This window comes from Marmota flaviventris, chromosome 14 (genome assembly GCF_047511675.1).
Source record: "Marmota flaviventris isolate mMarFla1 chromosome 14, mMarFla1.hap1, whole genome shotgun sequence".
NCBI classification, from domain to species: domain Eukaryota; kingdom Metazoa; phylum Chordata; class Mammalia; order Rodentia; family Sciuridae; genus Marmota; species Marmota flaviventris.
In genome coordinates this window covers 17,969,208-17,982,796 of record NC_092511.1, presented here as the reverse complement: position 1 = coordinate 17,982,796, position 13,589 = coordinate 17,969,208, and the positions used below count along the sequence as shown (strand labels likewise).

Genomic DNA, 13,589 nt, shown 5'->3' with positions numbered 1-13,589 from the left:
AAGTCCCGCCCTTTCCGGCTCATAACCCGGAAATGTCTTGGGCGCTCTCATTTTTACCTTCCGGTCTGTCTTGGATCTCAAGCTAGATTGGTACTGGGAGAGTGGGATACTGCGTCAGCACGTCTCGGCGTGAGGCTGTTATTCCGGCAGTGCTGTAACAGCTTCCGGCGGGATCTGGGTGTTAACACTTTACCTCAGAAGTCGTGTTGCGCTCGAAGGCAAACGCATTCCGGAGGGGTCCCGAGGAATTCTGTGTTTGCTGCTGTAACCTCTTCAGCCCGCCAAGATGGCGATGCAAGCGGCCAAGAGGGCGAACGTGAGTACCGGGCCATATGCGGAATAGGGGAAGGACTTCGCTGCTTGGCTTTTGGCGGCCTCGGTCAAAACGGTCCTGCCCTTCTCCTTCCCCCAAACGGGGAAGTTAAGAATTTACCATGGGGGGATTGTGTCCAGGGCCTGTCCTCAGGGGGCATGTGCCTGAACCACACTTCCGCCCCACCCCCTTGGGAGCTCCTCGTCTCCTGCTGTCAGTGACAGGTTGACTCACCCCCAGGATCTGGTGTTAGGATCTTCTTGTTGGCCTAAAAGTCGATAGCACAGACTAGTCCTGAGTAAGCAACTCTGTGGTTCACTGGCAACTAGAGCCCGGGATTCTCATGAAGCTTTTGGGTCCTTCATTAACACATTAATCCAACAATATTATTGAACACCTGCTGTGTACTTGGCTTTCGAGTTGGGAAGCAATTCATCAGTTTTACTTATTGAATTCCGACTCTGTGCCGCACACTAGTCTTAGGTACTAGGGACACAGTAGTGAATAAAACAAAAAGTCCTTATGCTTACATTCTAAGAGAGTGGAATGTTATGGAAATATTTTAAAAATAAAACCTCAAGTAAAGATGAAGCCAGGTAATTGACTTTTGGATATGTTGAGATGTAGATGTTTTTGTGTGACTTTGATGATAGCAAATATTTCACTGGATGAAAACTTGGTTGTAGTAGGATGAAAAGAGGTGAAAGTTGAGAAAATGAAGACAACAAAGAGCTCTTTCCATGAGTCTTCGTTATGAATAGAGAACAGAGAAGTTGGGTGATAGTTGGCTAAAAAAAAAAAAAAAAAAAGGATGCATGATATGAGATGTATTTGTATTCCAATGAGAATACTCCAGCAGATTAGAAGAAACATGGTATGGAAGAAAGACAGGTTTTGAGTACATGAACGGATGGCGTAGTAATAGAAGGAATGTGGATGGAAATAGATGAATGATGTTTAGTCGTTTCAGTGATAGGAATATAAAGTACTTACTATTTTATCTCATCTATTTTCTCCAAGAAGCAAGAGTCAGGGTCATCTCCTGGGATGGGAAGGGAAGAGTGTACAGTCCAACTCAGATGTGAGAGGGAATGATGGTGGTAAGGTATGCAGAGAGAAAGTGTAAGATGGTGCTTAGCAGAGTGAGAAAACAAATCTACTAGAGAAGTATATATTATGATTGGTGGTGTCAATTTTTTTTTTTTTTAAAGAGAGAGTGAGAGAGGAGAGAGAGAATTTTTTAATATTTTTTTTTTTAGTTTTCGGCGGACATAACGTCTTTGTTTGTATGTGGTGCTGAGGATCGAACCCAGGCCGCACGCATGCCAGGCTAGCGCGCTACCACTTGAGCCACTCCCCAGCCCGGTGGTGTCAATTTTTTAACTTAACCTTGAATCTTGAAATCTAAAACCTTATTGTAATTATTCATTTTATTACCATTGTTAGTTTGAAAACAGGGAATAGTATCTTTTTAAAAAAATTTATTTATGTGGTGCTGAGGATCCAACCCAGTGCCTCACATGCTGGGCAAGCACTGTACCAGTGAGTTACAACCTCAGCCCAGGGTATAGTATCATAATCTTCAACTAATATAATACTTAGCTTAATGCTAAATATTTTTGGTTTTCAGTTTAATAAATACTTATTGAGCAGATTTGTGTCTAGTATGTAATAGAACTTGTTAACTACAGAGAGTCATCACCATAGACCAAAGAGAGTATGAAGAGTCAAGGAGAGTATACAGCAGGTCAAGAAAAGAAGTTGACAATAAAGCCCTGTGGAACAACATATTTTAATGTCAAAGAACACTGAAAATAAATAGCAAATCAAAATTAGGAGAAAATAATGTCACGCAGGGACTAGACAGCAGTGTCAAAAGCCTCAGAGAAGTTCAAGAATTGAACACTGCAATTAAAAAGTCTTAGTAAATAAGAGCTCTTTAGCAAAGTGCTGGGGTGGAAACTTAAGTTTGAATGTCAACACAGTAAAGAATATGAGTCAGTTAATATAGACTTTTTCTATATGCTTGACAAGAAAAAAAGAGAAGATAGGATATAAAGAGAGAGAGAAAGCTGTTAAGTTCAGAGAAGGCAGAACTCTTGTCTTTTTTTCTTTAACTGTCTATTCTTAATACCTACCCTGGTATAAACATAAAAAAGGAACTAAGTGGGCTAGGGATGTGGCTCAAGCGGTAGCGCGCTCGCCTGGCATGTGTGCGGCCCGGGTTCGATCCTCAGCACCACATACAAACAAAGATGTTGTGTCCGCCGAAAACTATAAAAAAAAAAAATAAAGTAAATATTAAAAAAAAAAAAGAACTAAGTATTTGTTGAATGAATGAAGAGGGATCCAAATAAGCATTTTGTGTAAGGATTGACATGAGCACCTGCTCATATGCGGAACAGGAAAAGCCAATAGGGAGGGAAAGCATGTAAAGACAAGAGAGATCATTGATATAAGAAGTTTGAAAAAACCAAAGAAGGGTTACCAGTGGAAGTTTTATTGTGTGGCAAATAGGACAGTTCCCTTCTTTCCTATAGAAAGGTGATCTGAGGCTTCAAGGATTTTTGAGTAAAAAATTGTTGAGTTGGAAATCCTTGTTAAACTGTAGCGACCAAAAGCCTGGTTTTTGTAGTAGCCCCTTTTTAGTTCCTACTAATGGTCTTCCCTTAGAATCAATGCTCTTTTGTTTTGCTGAAGATCATTGCATAAAAATGATACTAAAAAGTAACATCAGATTATACCTCTAATTCTTGGCATTTTATTATTATGTATCATTGAGATTTTTTTTTTAATGGTAGCACTCTTGCCCTCATTAAAATGACCTGTACATATTTTTCATTTTAGATTCGACTTCCACCTGAAGTAAATCGGATTTTATATATAAGAAATTTACCATACAAAATCACAGCTGAAGAAATGTATGATATATTTGGGAAATATGGACCTATTCGTCAAATCAGAGTGTGAGTCTTACTGAGATTCAAATGTCATTTAAAGAAAATGATTGCATAATCTATAATCTCAGAATTGTAGCTGACAGCAAGGCTGTGCTGTATGTTGCAGTGATGTTGTCTGTTTTACAGGTGAAACCACTGAGGCCCTTGAGTCCAAGTATTCTTCTCATCTCACACAGTGCTTAGTGATAAAATCTTCTGGTTCTAAACTGAACCTCTTTACTTCACAGTACCATAGCTTCTGCCACGTAAAAGTCCCAATGAAAGGATTTCTAAAGTTCTTATATTTGGTCATATTTCATTCTTAACACATTTTCTTTTGTGACCTGAGAGCTCCTTTCCAGCTTTTAGAACTGTAAGATCCTAAGGAGTCTCCTTTTGAATGCTCACCATCACTCCAGAGAGTGAGTAAACCAAGAGTTGGCAATGTATGATCATTGATATTCATATCACGGTGAAAATGAAAGTGTTGTAAATCAGCTGTCCTTTTTGGAGATTTCACTTCTTGAAGCATCTAAGAGCTTTGGGTCCTCTCCACAGAATACATATAACATTTTGCCTGTATCTTGGTGTACATGGACTTTACGGTGGTTAATCCTATTCTAGATACAGAGAATGGTATCTAGGGATCAGGATACAAGATTCCACTTAAGGCCTTGTTACTAGCCATGTGACAAATTGCCTAACTCTTTGGTTTTCTCTTCATTTGTGAAATAATCTGGACAGTATCCTTTTGACTTTTTCTTTCTTTTTTTTTTTTTGGTACTGGGATTGAACCCAGGGGCACTGTACTACTGAGTTACACCCCTAGCCCCTTTTATTTTTTATCTTGAGACAGGATCTTGCTAAGTTACTTATGACCTAAGTTCTTGAAGCTGACTTCAAACTTAGAATCCTGCCTCAGCTTCCTGAGTTTCTGGGATTACAGGAATGCACCACAGTGCTGGTACCCTTTTGAATCGTAATGTGGTGGCAGCCTGATACGTTTACTGAATTAGTTGTTAGATCTGGGTTCAAATACTAAACTGAGCACTTTTCAGTTGTATGAAACTAGGAAGAGTATCTATAATCTATATGAGTTTTCGGTTATTTATGAAATACAGTGTTTCTCACTTATCTGTCTTAAAATAATTTTAGTTTGGATCACATTAGACAATGTTTGTAAAAGTACTTTATTGTTGAGTATTTCCTTCCCAGTGTACATTATCTACTCTATCTGTGATCTCATAGCATTTCTGTGTACATCTCTTATTAGTTAACTTGTGCTTTTGCTGTTCATGTACTCTTTTGTCTTTCCCAGCGGCCTGTGAGCTTCTTCAGGCCTGGTACCACACATTCTTTCAGCTTTGTGCTGATAGCACTTGTCATGCCTAATCTGTGGTGAGCACCCAAGGTATATAAATGAATGAATAATATAGAAAATGGTAGCATGGTTGCAATTAATTTATGAAGGCATTATAAAGTTTATTGATAATGCTCAATTAAGAGATACTTAAATTAATGAAGTTAGAGAATGTTTTAGAAATCCAAATGAAAGGGCAAGTACTGAAGTAGGGGCATCTTCTGAAGAGCACAGTCTGGGGCCTCTATCTGGGATAGTTATCACCAGATCCTCTCATACCTAGCTCTTCCTCATCCTGTAGTTCTCAGCTTCAGTGTCACCTTTTCAAAGAAGTTGACCACTGAAGCTAAAGCATCTCTCCTCATTAATCTCCCTCACAACTGTTCTTAATTTTATTTATTTATTTTGCTGTACTGAGGGTTGAATCCAAGGGTACTCTACCACTAAGATATATCCCCAGCCCTTTTTATTTCTTATTTTTATTTGAGACAGGGTCTTGCTAGGAACTTGTGATTCTCCCGCCTCAGCCTTCCCAGTAGGTGGAATTACAGGTGTGCACCACCATACCTGGCTTTTATTTTTGTGTTTTACAATTTCTCATGATTCATAATTAGTTCATGTTTATTTACTTATATCTTTCTCTTACTTGAAGGGATGATGCCTACCTTCATTGTAGTTCTAGTGCCTATCCATTAGGAAGAATGCAATATGATTATTGAATTAATTCGCAAAAAATTGGGGTACAGAAACTTGGGTCTTGATTATAGATTGAGAAACAGTTTTTGCTGTTTTCACTGTGATCAAGTTCTCTTGCTTACTTGGGACCTAGAACTATGGTGACCAGCCTTCCCAGTTTGCTCACTACTGAGAAATTTTCTGGAATGGAACTTTCAGTGCTGAAACCTGGACAGACCCTGGCAAACCAGGATGATTGATCACCTTATCTGACATGTAGCAAACAGTTGGTTCTTTATACTTTTTAAAACCATTATATACTGTTACCTTTTCTGGTTATTAAAATCACACATGAGTAGGGCAGATTATGACACATGAAGAAATTGAAGCTCAAAGAGACTTTGATGAGGTTTTCTTATTTTCTCTTTTAAGGTTTTTACCACCAATTAAAAAAATGTTAGTGTCTAACCTATGTGTCTACCAAATAAAATGCTTTTAAAAAACCAAATTAGGGCTGGGGCTGTAGCTCAGTGCTAGAGCACTTGCCTAGCATGTGTGAGGCACTGGGTTCGATTCTCAGTACCACATAAAAATGAATAAATGAAACATAAATAAATGGGTCTATCTGTAGCTAAAAACAACAACAAAAAAATCCAAAAAAAAAAAAAAAAGAATGCTTTTAAAGTATGAGGTTGAAAATTAGGGCTAGGACACTTGAAATGGAGAGTCTTTGAAGTGGGGATAGGGGTTGAGCTCAGTGCTAGAGCACTTGCCTAGGATGTTTAAGATCCTGGGTTGCATCCCCAGTACTTCAAAAATAAAATAATCCTACCCCTGTTTTAGCTCTTAAGAAGATATAAGAGGAAGAAAGATAATCCCAGAGGCTTCAAAGGCTGTTCAAAGCCAGCCTCAGCAAAAAAGTGAGGTGCTAAGCAACTCAGTGAGACCGTGTCTCTAAGTAAAATACAAAATAGGGCTGGGGATGGGGCTCAGTGGTTGAGTGTCTCTGAGTTCAATCCCTGGTACTCTACCCCCTCAACAAAAAAAAAAAAAAAAAGAAGAAGAAGAAGAAATAGCTTCCCGGAAAACATACATGTGAAAGAATTTATAGGAGATAGTAGATCTCTACCTTTCAAATACATATTAGCACTTGTTCTATACCTGGCACTGTGGGAATAAAATGAAGTATAAAATAACCTTTGCCCTTAAAGAACTTAAAAATCTGTTTTTTGTTTGTTTTGTTTTGTTTTTTGTTCTTTTCTTTTTGGCAGCTGTCAACTTCCATACCTGATTCATTCTTGAAAATGAGTAAGCTGTTAAAAGGGGCATGCACAAGGCCCTGGGTTCAATCCCCAGCACCACAACAAAAAAGGAGAGGGGGCATGGTGGCTCATGCTTGTAATCCCAGCAGCTCAGGAAGCTGAGACAGAAGAATTGCGAGTTCAAAGCCAGCCTCAGCAAAAAAACAAGGCGCTAAGCAACTCAGCGAGAACCTTTCTCTAAATAAAATACAAAGATGGGCTGGGGATGTGGCTCAGTTGGTCGAGTGCCCCTGAGTTCAGTCCCCAGTCCTCAGTATCCCCCCACACACACACAAAAATAAAAATTAATAGTATTCCCAAACAGTAAAGATCCTATAAAATCCTTCTTAAGGCCCATATAACCTAACAAAGTAAGCTCATTCATTGACACTGGTACCTTCTGGTCACCCCCATACTGTATACCTGTTCCATTTCCTTTTTGTAGGAAGCATAAACTCTGAGCAGGGCCTACACTGGAATTCTGTCCTAGATCAAATCTAAGCAGATACCTCCCCTTACCGTGGGTCTGTTACCTTTTCTTGGCCCCATATAGGAACTGTGGCAAATGGTGAATCATCTCACAGTCTTAAATTTCATTCCACAGTTGTGTGGCTGCAGCCAGACAGAGGCAAGGAGGCATCTTCATTACATCAGAGCATTAGCAGTGTGGGATCTCAGTCCACTGTCCCCACTAACAAGCCCATGACTCTCTCCTGCATGCAATTCAGTGCTCCTGTTGTTTCTCACACTTCCCTACATCTCAGAACAAATTTATGAATTTAAGAGAAGACATGGCAAGGAACACCTACACTAGAATCAGTCCTGGTATCTGTAAGTTCCAGCTTCCACTTCTAGCCACATTCCAGCATTCTGTCCTGGCTTATAGATAACTCACAAGTGTACTTATACCCCCATCTTAGCAGAAGCCGAGCCCTTTTTCTCAGCCAGACAGGGCTATGTAATGCATTAGGGTTTGCATTGTTTTTAAAATGAATATATGAGCCAGGCACCATGACATGCTCCTGTAATCTCAGCAGCTTAGGAGGCTGAGGCAGGAGGATCACAAGTTCAAAGCCAGCCTCAGTAACTTAGTGAGACCCTATCTCAAAATTAAAAAATGACTAGGGATATGGCTCAGTGGTTAAGGTCCCCTGGGCTTAATCCCTGGTGCCAATAAATAAATAAATAAACAAATAAAATTAATATATGGAAGTAGGGGACTAACTGTATTACATTTTACAAAGTTAAAGAATCTAGCAAAAGTGGAAGAAACTATTAACTGTTCATAGAGGACTTCCTTTCTTGTCCATAAAGGATGATGGTTGGCTGCCTTCCCATATGTCATTTATAAGTTTGGCCATCTTCCTGGGTGGCCATCTTCCTTCCTTTCCTACCCACTCCCCTAGACATGCAAAATAGGTTTTGTTTTTATGGGTTTAAACTCTAGTAAAATATTATCGAGGAATATTTATTTCCTACATTGATGAAGATTGTCTTGTCTTTTAGGATTAAAACTATATGTTGTACATTTCTAATCCAAATTCCAAAACTTTTTTTCAGTCCTGAGCACTCTACCACCAAGCTATACTTCCAACCTCCCGCCGTTTTTTAAGATTTTTGAGACCATGTCTAAATTGTTGAGGCAAGCCTTGAACTTGATATTCTCCTGGCCTAGAATCCAAAACTTTTTTTTGGTGGGGGTACCAGGGATCGAACCCAGGAGCAGTGGGCCATTGTGCCACATCCACAGCCCTATTTTGTATTTATATAGAGACAGGGTCTCACTGAGTTGCTTAGTGCCTCACCGTTTCTGAGACTGGCTTTGAACCCAAAACCCTCCTGCCTCAGCCTCCCAAGCCACTGAGATTACAGGCATGCACCATTGCACCCAGCTAGAATCTAACACTTTTTGAGCACTAACATGACACTAAAAAAGTTTTGGATTTTGGAGCATTTGGATTTCAGGTTTTTAGAATGCTCAGCTAAAACAAAACAAAACTATGAAAAGATTTCTAAAATCTGAAACACTTCTGGCTCTAAATATTTCAGATAAGGGATTCTCAACCTCTGTAATTAAATTAGAGTGAGGAAGAAAAAAAAGTCTTTAAAAACAAGGACGTGGCTGGGGTTGTGGCTCAGCGGTAAACCATTTGCCTAACACGTGCGAGGCCCTGGGTTTGATCCTCAGCACCACATACAAATAAATAAATAAAGGATATTGTGTCCAACTACAACTAAAAGATAAATTATTAAAAAAAAGGAATTCTCCTTGCTGACTAACAAGAGTCATGACTCCTAGGTATTATTTACTTTAAGACTAAAACAGTGGAGCCAGGCACAGTAGTGCATCTATAATCCTAAGGGCTCTGGAGGCTGAGGCAGAAGGATCACGAGTTCAAGGCCAGCCTCAGCAACTCAGTGAGACTCTCAGCAATTTAGTGAGATCCTGTCTCAAAATAAAAAATAAAAAGGGCTAGAGATGTGGCTCAGTGGTTAAGCACCCCTTGTTTCAATCCCCAGTAACCCCTTCCCACTTAAAAAAAAAAAAAAGACTTAAAACAGTGAACATGAAGGCAGTGAGAGTTTCAAGCTAATTCTTTGCTTGCTAATAGTGCTTTAGTAGCTATGTTCTTAGTATCACTAATATAATAATAAATAAAAATTATAAATTTTTTACTTAAAGTAAAAATGAAAATAAAAATATCTAACTTAAGAAATTAAAAGCTTATGCCCATCTGTTTATTTCCTCTGATGGTTTTCAGGTTGATCTCAAAGTACTTAAATAAATATACTTCATTTACCATCTTTAAAAGATAGCTAGCCAGGCACAGTGGCCCACACCTGTAATCTCAGTGACTCAGCTGAGATACGAGGATCATAAGTTTGAGGCCAGCCTAGGCAAGTGGTAAAGTGCCGCTGGTTCAATTCCCAGTACAAAAAAAAAAAGTTAAAGGACTGGAGATGTAGCTTAGTGGTAGAGCACTTATCTAACATGCCCAAGGCCCTGGGTTAGATCCCTGGCAAAGCCAGCAAGCAGGGGGAAACAACAGCAAAGTTCAGTTATTCAGTTATCAGTGTTTGGGTAAATATGTATTTTAGTTTCATTCAGTTTATCTTTGCAGGGGGAATACACCTGAGACCAGAGGAACCGCCTATGTGGTCTATGAAGATATTTTTGATGCCAAGAATGCATGTGACCACCTATCAGGATTCAATGTTTGTAACAGATACCTCGTGGTTTTATACTATAATGCTAACAGGGTAAGTACAGCAAAGTTCTTGTCACATGATAAGAGAATGAATGTGGAACTGTACCTGGGTGGGCAATGTAAGGCTTGTATTTTGTTTGTTTTTTGTGAGTTTTTTTGGCTATTTCTTTGGTGAAATTCATTTAGCTGTAGATTTGTACCTATTAACTTTGGTGCTTCCCACATTTCCAGGCATTTCAGAAAATGGACACCAAAAAGAAGGAGGAACAGTTGAAGCTTCTCAAGGAAAAATATGGCATCAATACAGATCCACCAAAATAGTGTTATCTGCATTTTCACTTTGGACTAAAACCTTTTTTTTTTTTTCTCCTTTTAATTCTGATTATTGTGATTTCTCATTTGAGATTCAAAATTATTTGCTTGAAACTTTGATATATACTAGAATACATTTATAAACTTGAAGTGTTTTGTAAAACATGTCATTGTTTCCTTTTGAACTTTTCCCTTCTGTTTGATATCAGGAAAAAACTAAAAAGTTGACGTAGAGGAAAGATTGTGCATGGGCCTATGGACTCTTTTTGAGTTTCTTAAGAGCAGGGACCTTTTTATATTATTAGTGCTTACAGTGTCCAATCTAGTGATTAGTCATTAAAAGAATTTGTTGTAATCTTGTCATTTATTGAAAGTCTATTGATAATGAACTCTTCATTACAACAGTCCATATAGGCATCAGCATGTTTCTGGTGAAGAAACCAAAGTTCATCATCATGCTGGTTGGATGAGTAATATGCTTTCATAAAAAGCCAGTATAACAGCAACCAGTTATTAATCAGGACTACACATTTGAATAATACTTGCTTTACAGATAACCAAACACCTTTGACAGTATGGATACCCTTGTCCCTAGCATAGAGGTCTCTCATAGCAGTGGCTTTTTAGGTGACCGCACATTGTTAGAAATTTGAGAGCAAGAAGCCTAGGACATGGTGATGTTACATGTCTGAGATTGTATTTAAGTAGCTTTTCATTTTAGTTATTAAGAATTTGTATATATTTGGGGTCTTATCTCACAGTATATCTTTGCTGTAAATAAATTTTTCATGTTTCTTTTTATGAGTTCCTATGACATGGAAATAGTATGGTTATTACCACATTCATTATAGCTTGGCAGCCCGGGAAGACAGAGCTATAATTTTCTTCTTATGGTTTAGGCAGGGGCCAAATGGAAAAACATGGACTAATTGTTTTGTGTATAACTAAAACCTAAAATAAATTTTAAAAGTACATACACTAAATCATTTAAATGGACAAAGAGCATCTATTCTACTTAAATGGACTATACTTTTTTGAACTGTCTTTTCAAAACTCACTGTTGAAATAATTGTCCTATTTATTAATTATGGCTGAGTTTTTTTTTTGTTGTTGTTGTTTGTTTGTTTGGTTTTTTTTAAAGCACTGTAAGAGAAATAGTCATTTCTAAGAGGGGTGGGCAGATACAAAAGGAGCCACAGCTGTAATTTTCTTCTGAATGCCTTTATGAATTCCTTAGAAGTTTTGCAATGTATGGTATAACTTTATTTACAAATGTAAAAAGAATTTTCTGAAAGACTTTTTGTTGAGGGAAAACTGAAATTAGTCTTACTTACTTAGAGTGTTAAGAATTTTAAAGTTTTCTTCTAATTGTTTGGAAATTCTGTAGTTAACAAGAACTTTCACTCAGTGAACAAATATTAAGTTCCTACTATGTGCCAGGTACTATGAACTGTGAAGCAGAAGCTGAGGCTATAGTTAACCACAAATCTTCTGTATCAGGCTCCTAAAGCTCAATTTTCCAAACTGTATTTAAGAGTGTAGTGGGTGATTATGTCCCTGTAAACATACACAGGCACATGTGCTCGAGCTGCTTTTCTTTCTTCTAGGCTAAAGCTCTTATTTCTAAGAATTTGTATGAATAGAGAATTGATTGTTTGAAAACAACTGATAGGACACAGATCTCATTAATCCCCTGTTTAACTTTTAGTGGCTCTCACAAGACAACGTCCAGACTCTTCAGCATCTATCTGTATCTTAACATTCTGCTTTTTTTTTTTTGGTAGTACTGGCCAAGGGATTGAACCCAAGGGTGCTCTCTATCCCTTAGCTACATTCCTAGTTCTCTTTATTTTTTTATTTTGAGACAGGATCTTACTAAGTTGCTGCAGCTGACCTCAAACTTAGCCTCCTTAGTAACATTACAGGTGTGTGCCACCATGCCTGGCTCTGCATCATCTTTTAAGAGCTCCAGTAAAATGGGTCATTTTCTCAACTTACTTATAAAGCTTGGCATATCCTCTCCAGGTACTAGCCAAAGGTGTTTGATTTTTAGGGAGTTCTTGGTGCATGTCTCCTATTATCACCTAGGCTATAAATACTTTACATCTTTTATATGCAGATGTAGAGTGGGCACCTGAAATAGTCTTAGATGTGATTTTTAGTTATCCTGTTGGTGTGATAGCAAAAAATGTGGGTATGTGTTTTATACAGGCTGAATTCTGAGAAATTATCATAGGCATTTGCTCATCAAGGGTAGCAGGGAACCAAGACATTCTAAAGGCATTGCCCCATAGAAGAATGGGTACTTCAGCCTTTAACAAGTGCAGCACCCTCTGTCTGGTCTGGTCCCACTGTGAAGGTGAGCCCAGGACTGTGGGTAATTAAAAGAAGATAGCCCCTTTCTTCTATTTCTTCATCCTAAATACCTCCTATTCATTAACTGCTCGGCCCTCAGCAGAGGAATTAGCCACAATCTCTTGGAGACAAGAGGGTTGGATGAAGTAACCAGGGTGACATGGCCCTGTATCCTATATATGACATTATGTGACATATATCAGTGTATCTTTGAAGGAAACTTCAGGGTACTGTTACCAGCCCATCCCTCCTCCACGTCATCACTAATTATGGCCAAGAGCTTATCTCACTCTATGCCAACAAAAAGAACATTGTCCTTGCTTTCTCTGATCTATAAAATAACCCACAGCAATAAGGACTGATTTTAAAATCTAACCAGGGATTCCAGTTTGTTACAGGAAATGTTGATGGAAATAAGTAGTATAGCTGGGCATGGTGGCATGTGCCTGTAGTCCCAGCTGTGTGAATAGCTGAGGCAGGATTACCTGAATCCAGGAGTTTGAAACCAGCCTAGACAACATATCCAGACCCTGTCTCAAATCAAAAAAGGAAAAAGGAAACGAAGCAGTACATATGGAAACAAGTTCAGAATCATATATCTCAGAAATAATTTCCCTAATGTAAGAGCAAATCTGGGATGAAACCAAGCAGTATATGTGAAAATAAGTTCAGAATCACCCATTCTTTTCAAAAGCATCTTCCCAATGTGAGTTTTGTATGGTTCCAAGCTTTTAATACACTTATATTTATTTAGATGCTGAAAATGTTCCCATCTAGGGGAAGGGAAGCTTATCCTTTTTACTCTAGTCCAAGCAAATAGAAATTGTAAGATCACATGAAGTGCGTAAATCCCACAATGGACTGCTTGGCTTGTGGGATTAGTTATTCTGAGCCTGTTAGATGAGTAATAGGAAATATCTACATTGCAGGGTTGCTTAAAGGATCAGTGATTTTATTTATTTAAAAGTATGCAGACAAGGCCCAGCATGGACAGTGCTCACATTGTGTATTAAATGTAGTACCACTCTCCTAACCACTTGAAAGTCTCCTTTCTACTCTTTTCCCCAAGGCACTTGGCACTTCCTACCTACAAGAAGGATGGACAGGAAGTTGTCAAGCACAGAG

General features: G+C 38.5%; 1 protein-coding gene across 1 annotated transcript; it reads left to right on the top strand.

Annotated features, from left to right (window-relative positions):
- Window positions 1-78: 78 nt before the first annotated feature.
- Sf3b6 (splicing factor 3b subunit 6) lies at window positions 79-11,095 on the top strand. Its single transcript, XM_027937874.3, has 4 exons — window positions 79-316; window positions 3,161-3,279; window positions 9,711-9,849; window positions 10,029-11,095. Exons 1-4 carry the CDS (start codon window positions 287-289, stop codon window positions 10,116-10,118), a joined length of 378 nt encoding a protein of 125 aa, XP_027793675.1. The 5' UTR covers window positions 79-286; the 3' UTR covers window positions 10,119-11,095.
- The last annotated feature ends 2,494 nt before the right edge of the window (window positions 11,096-13,589 follow it).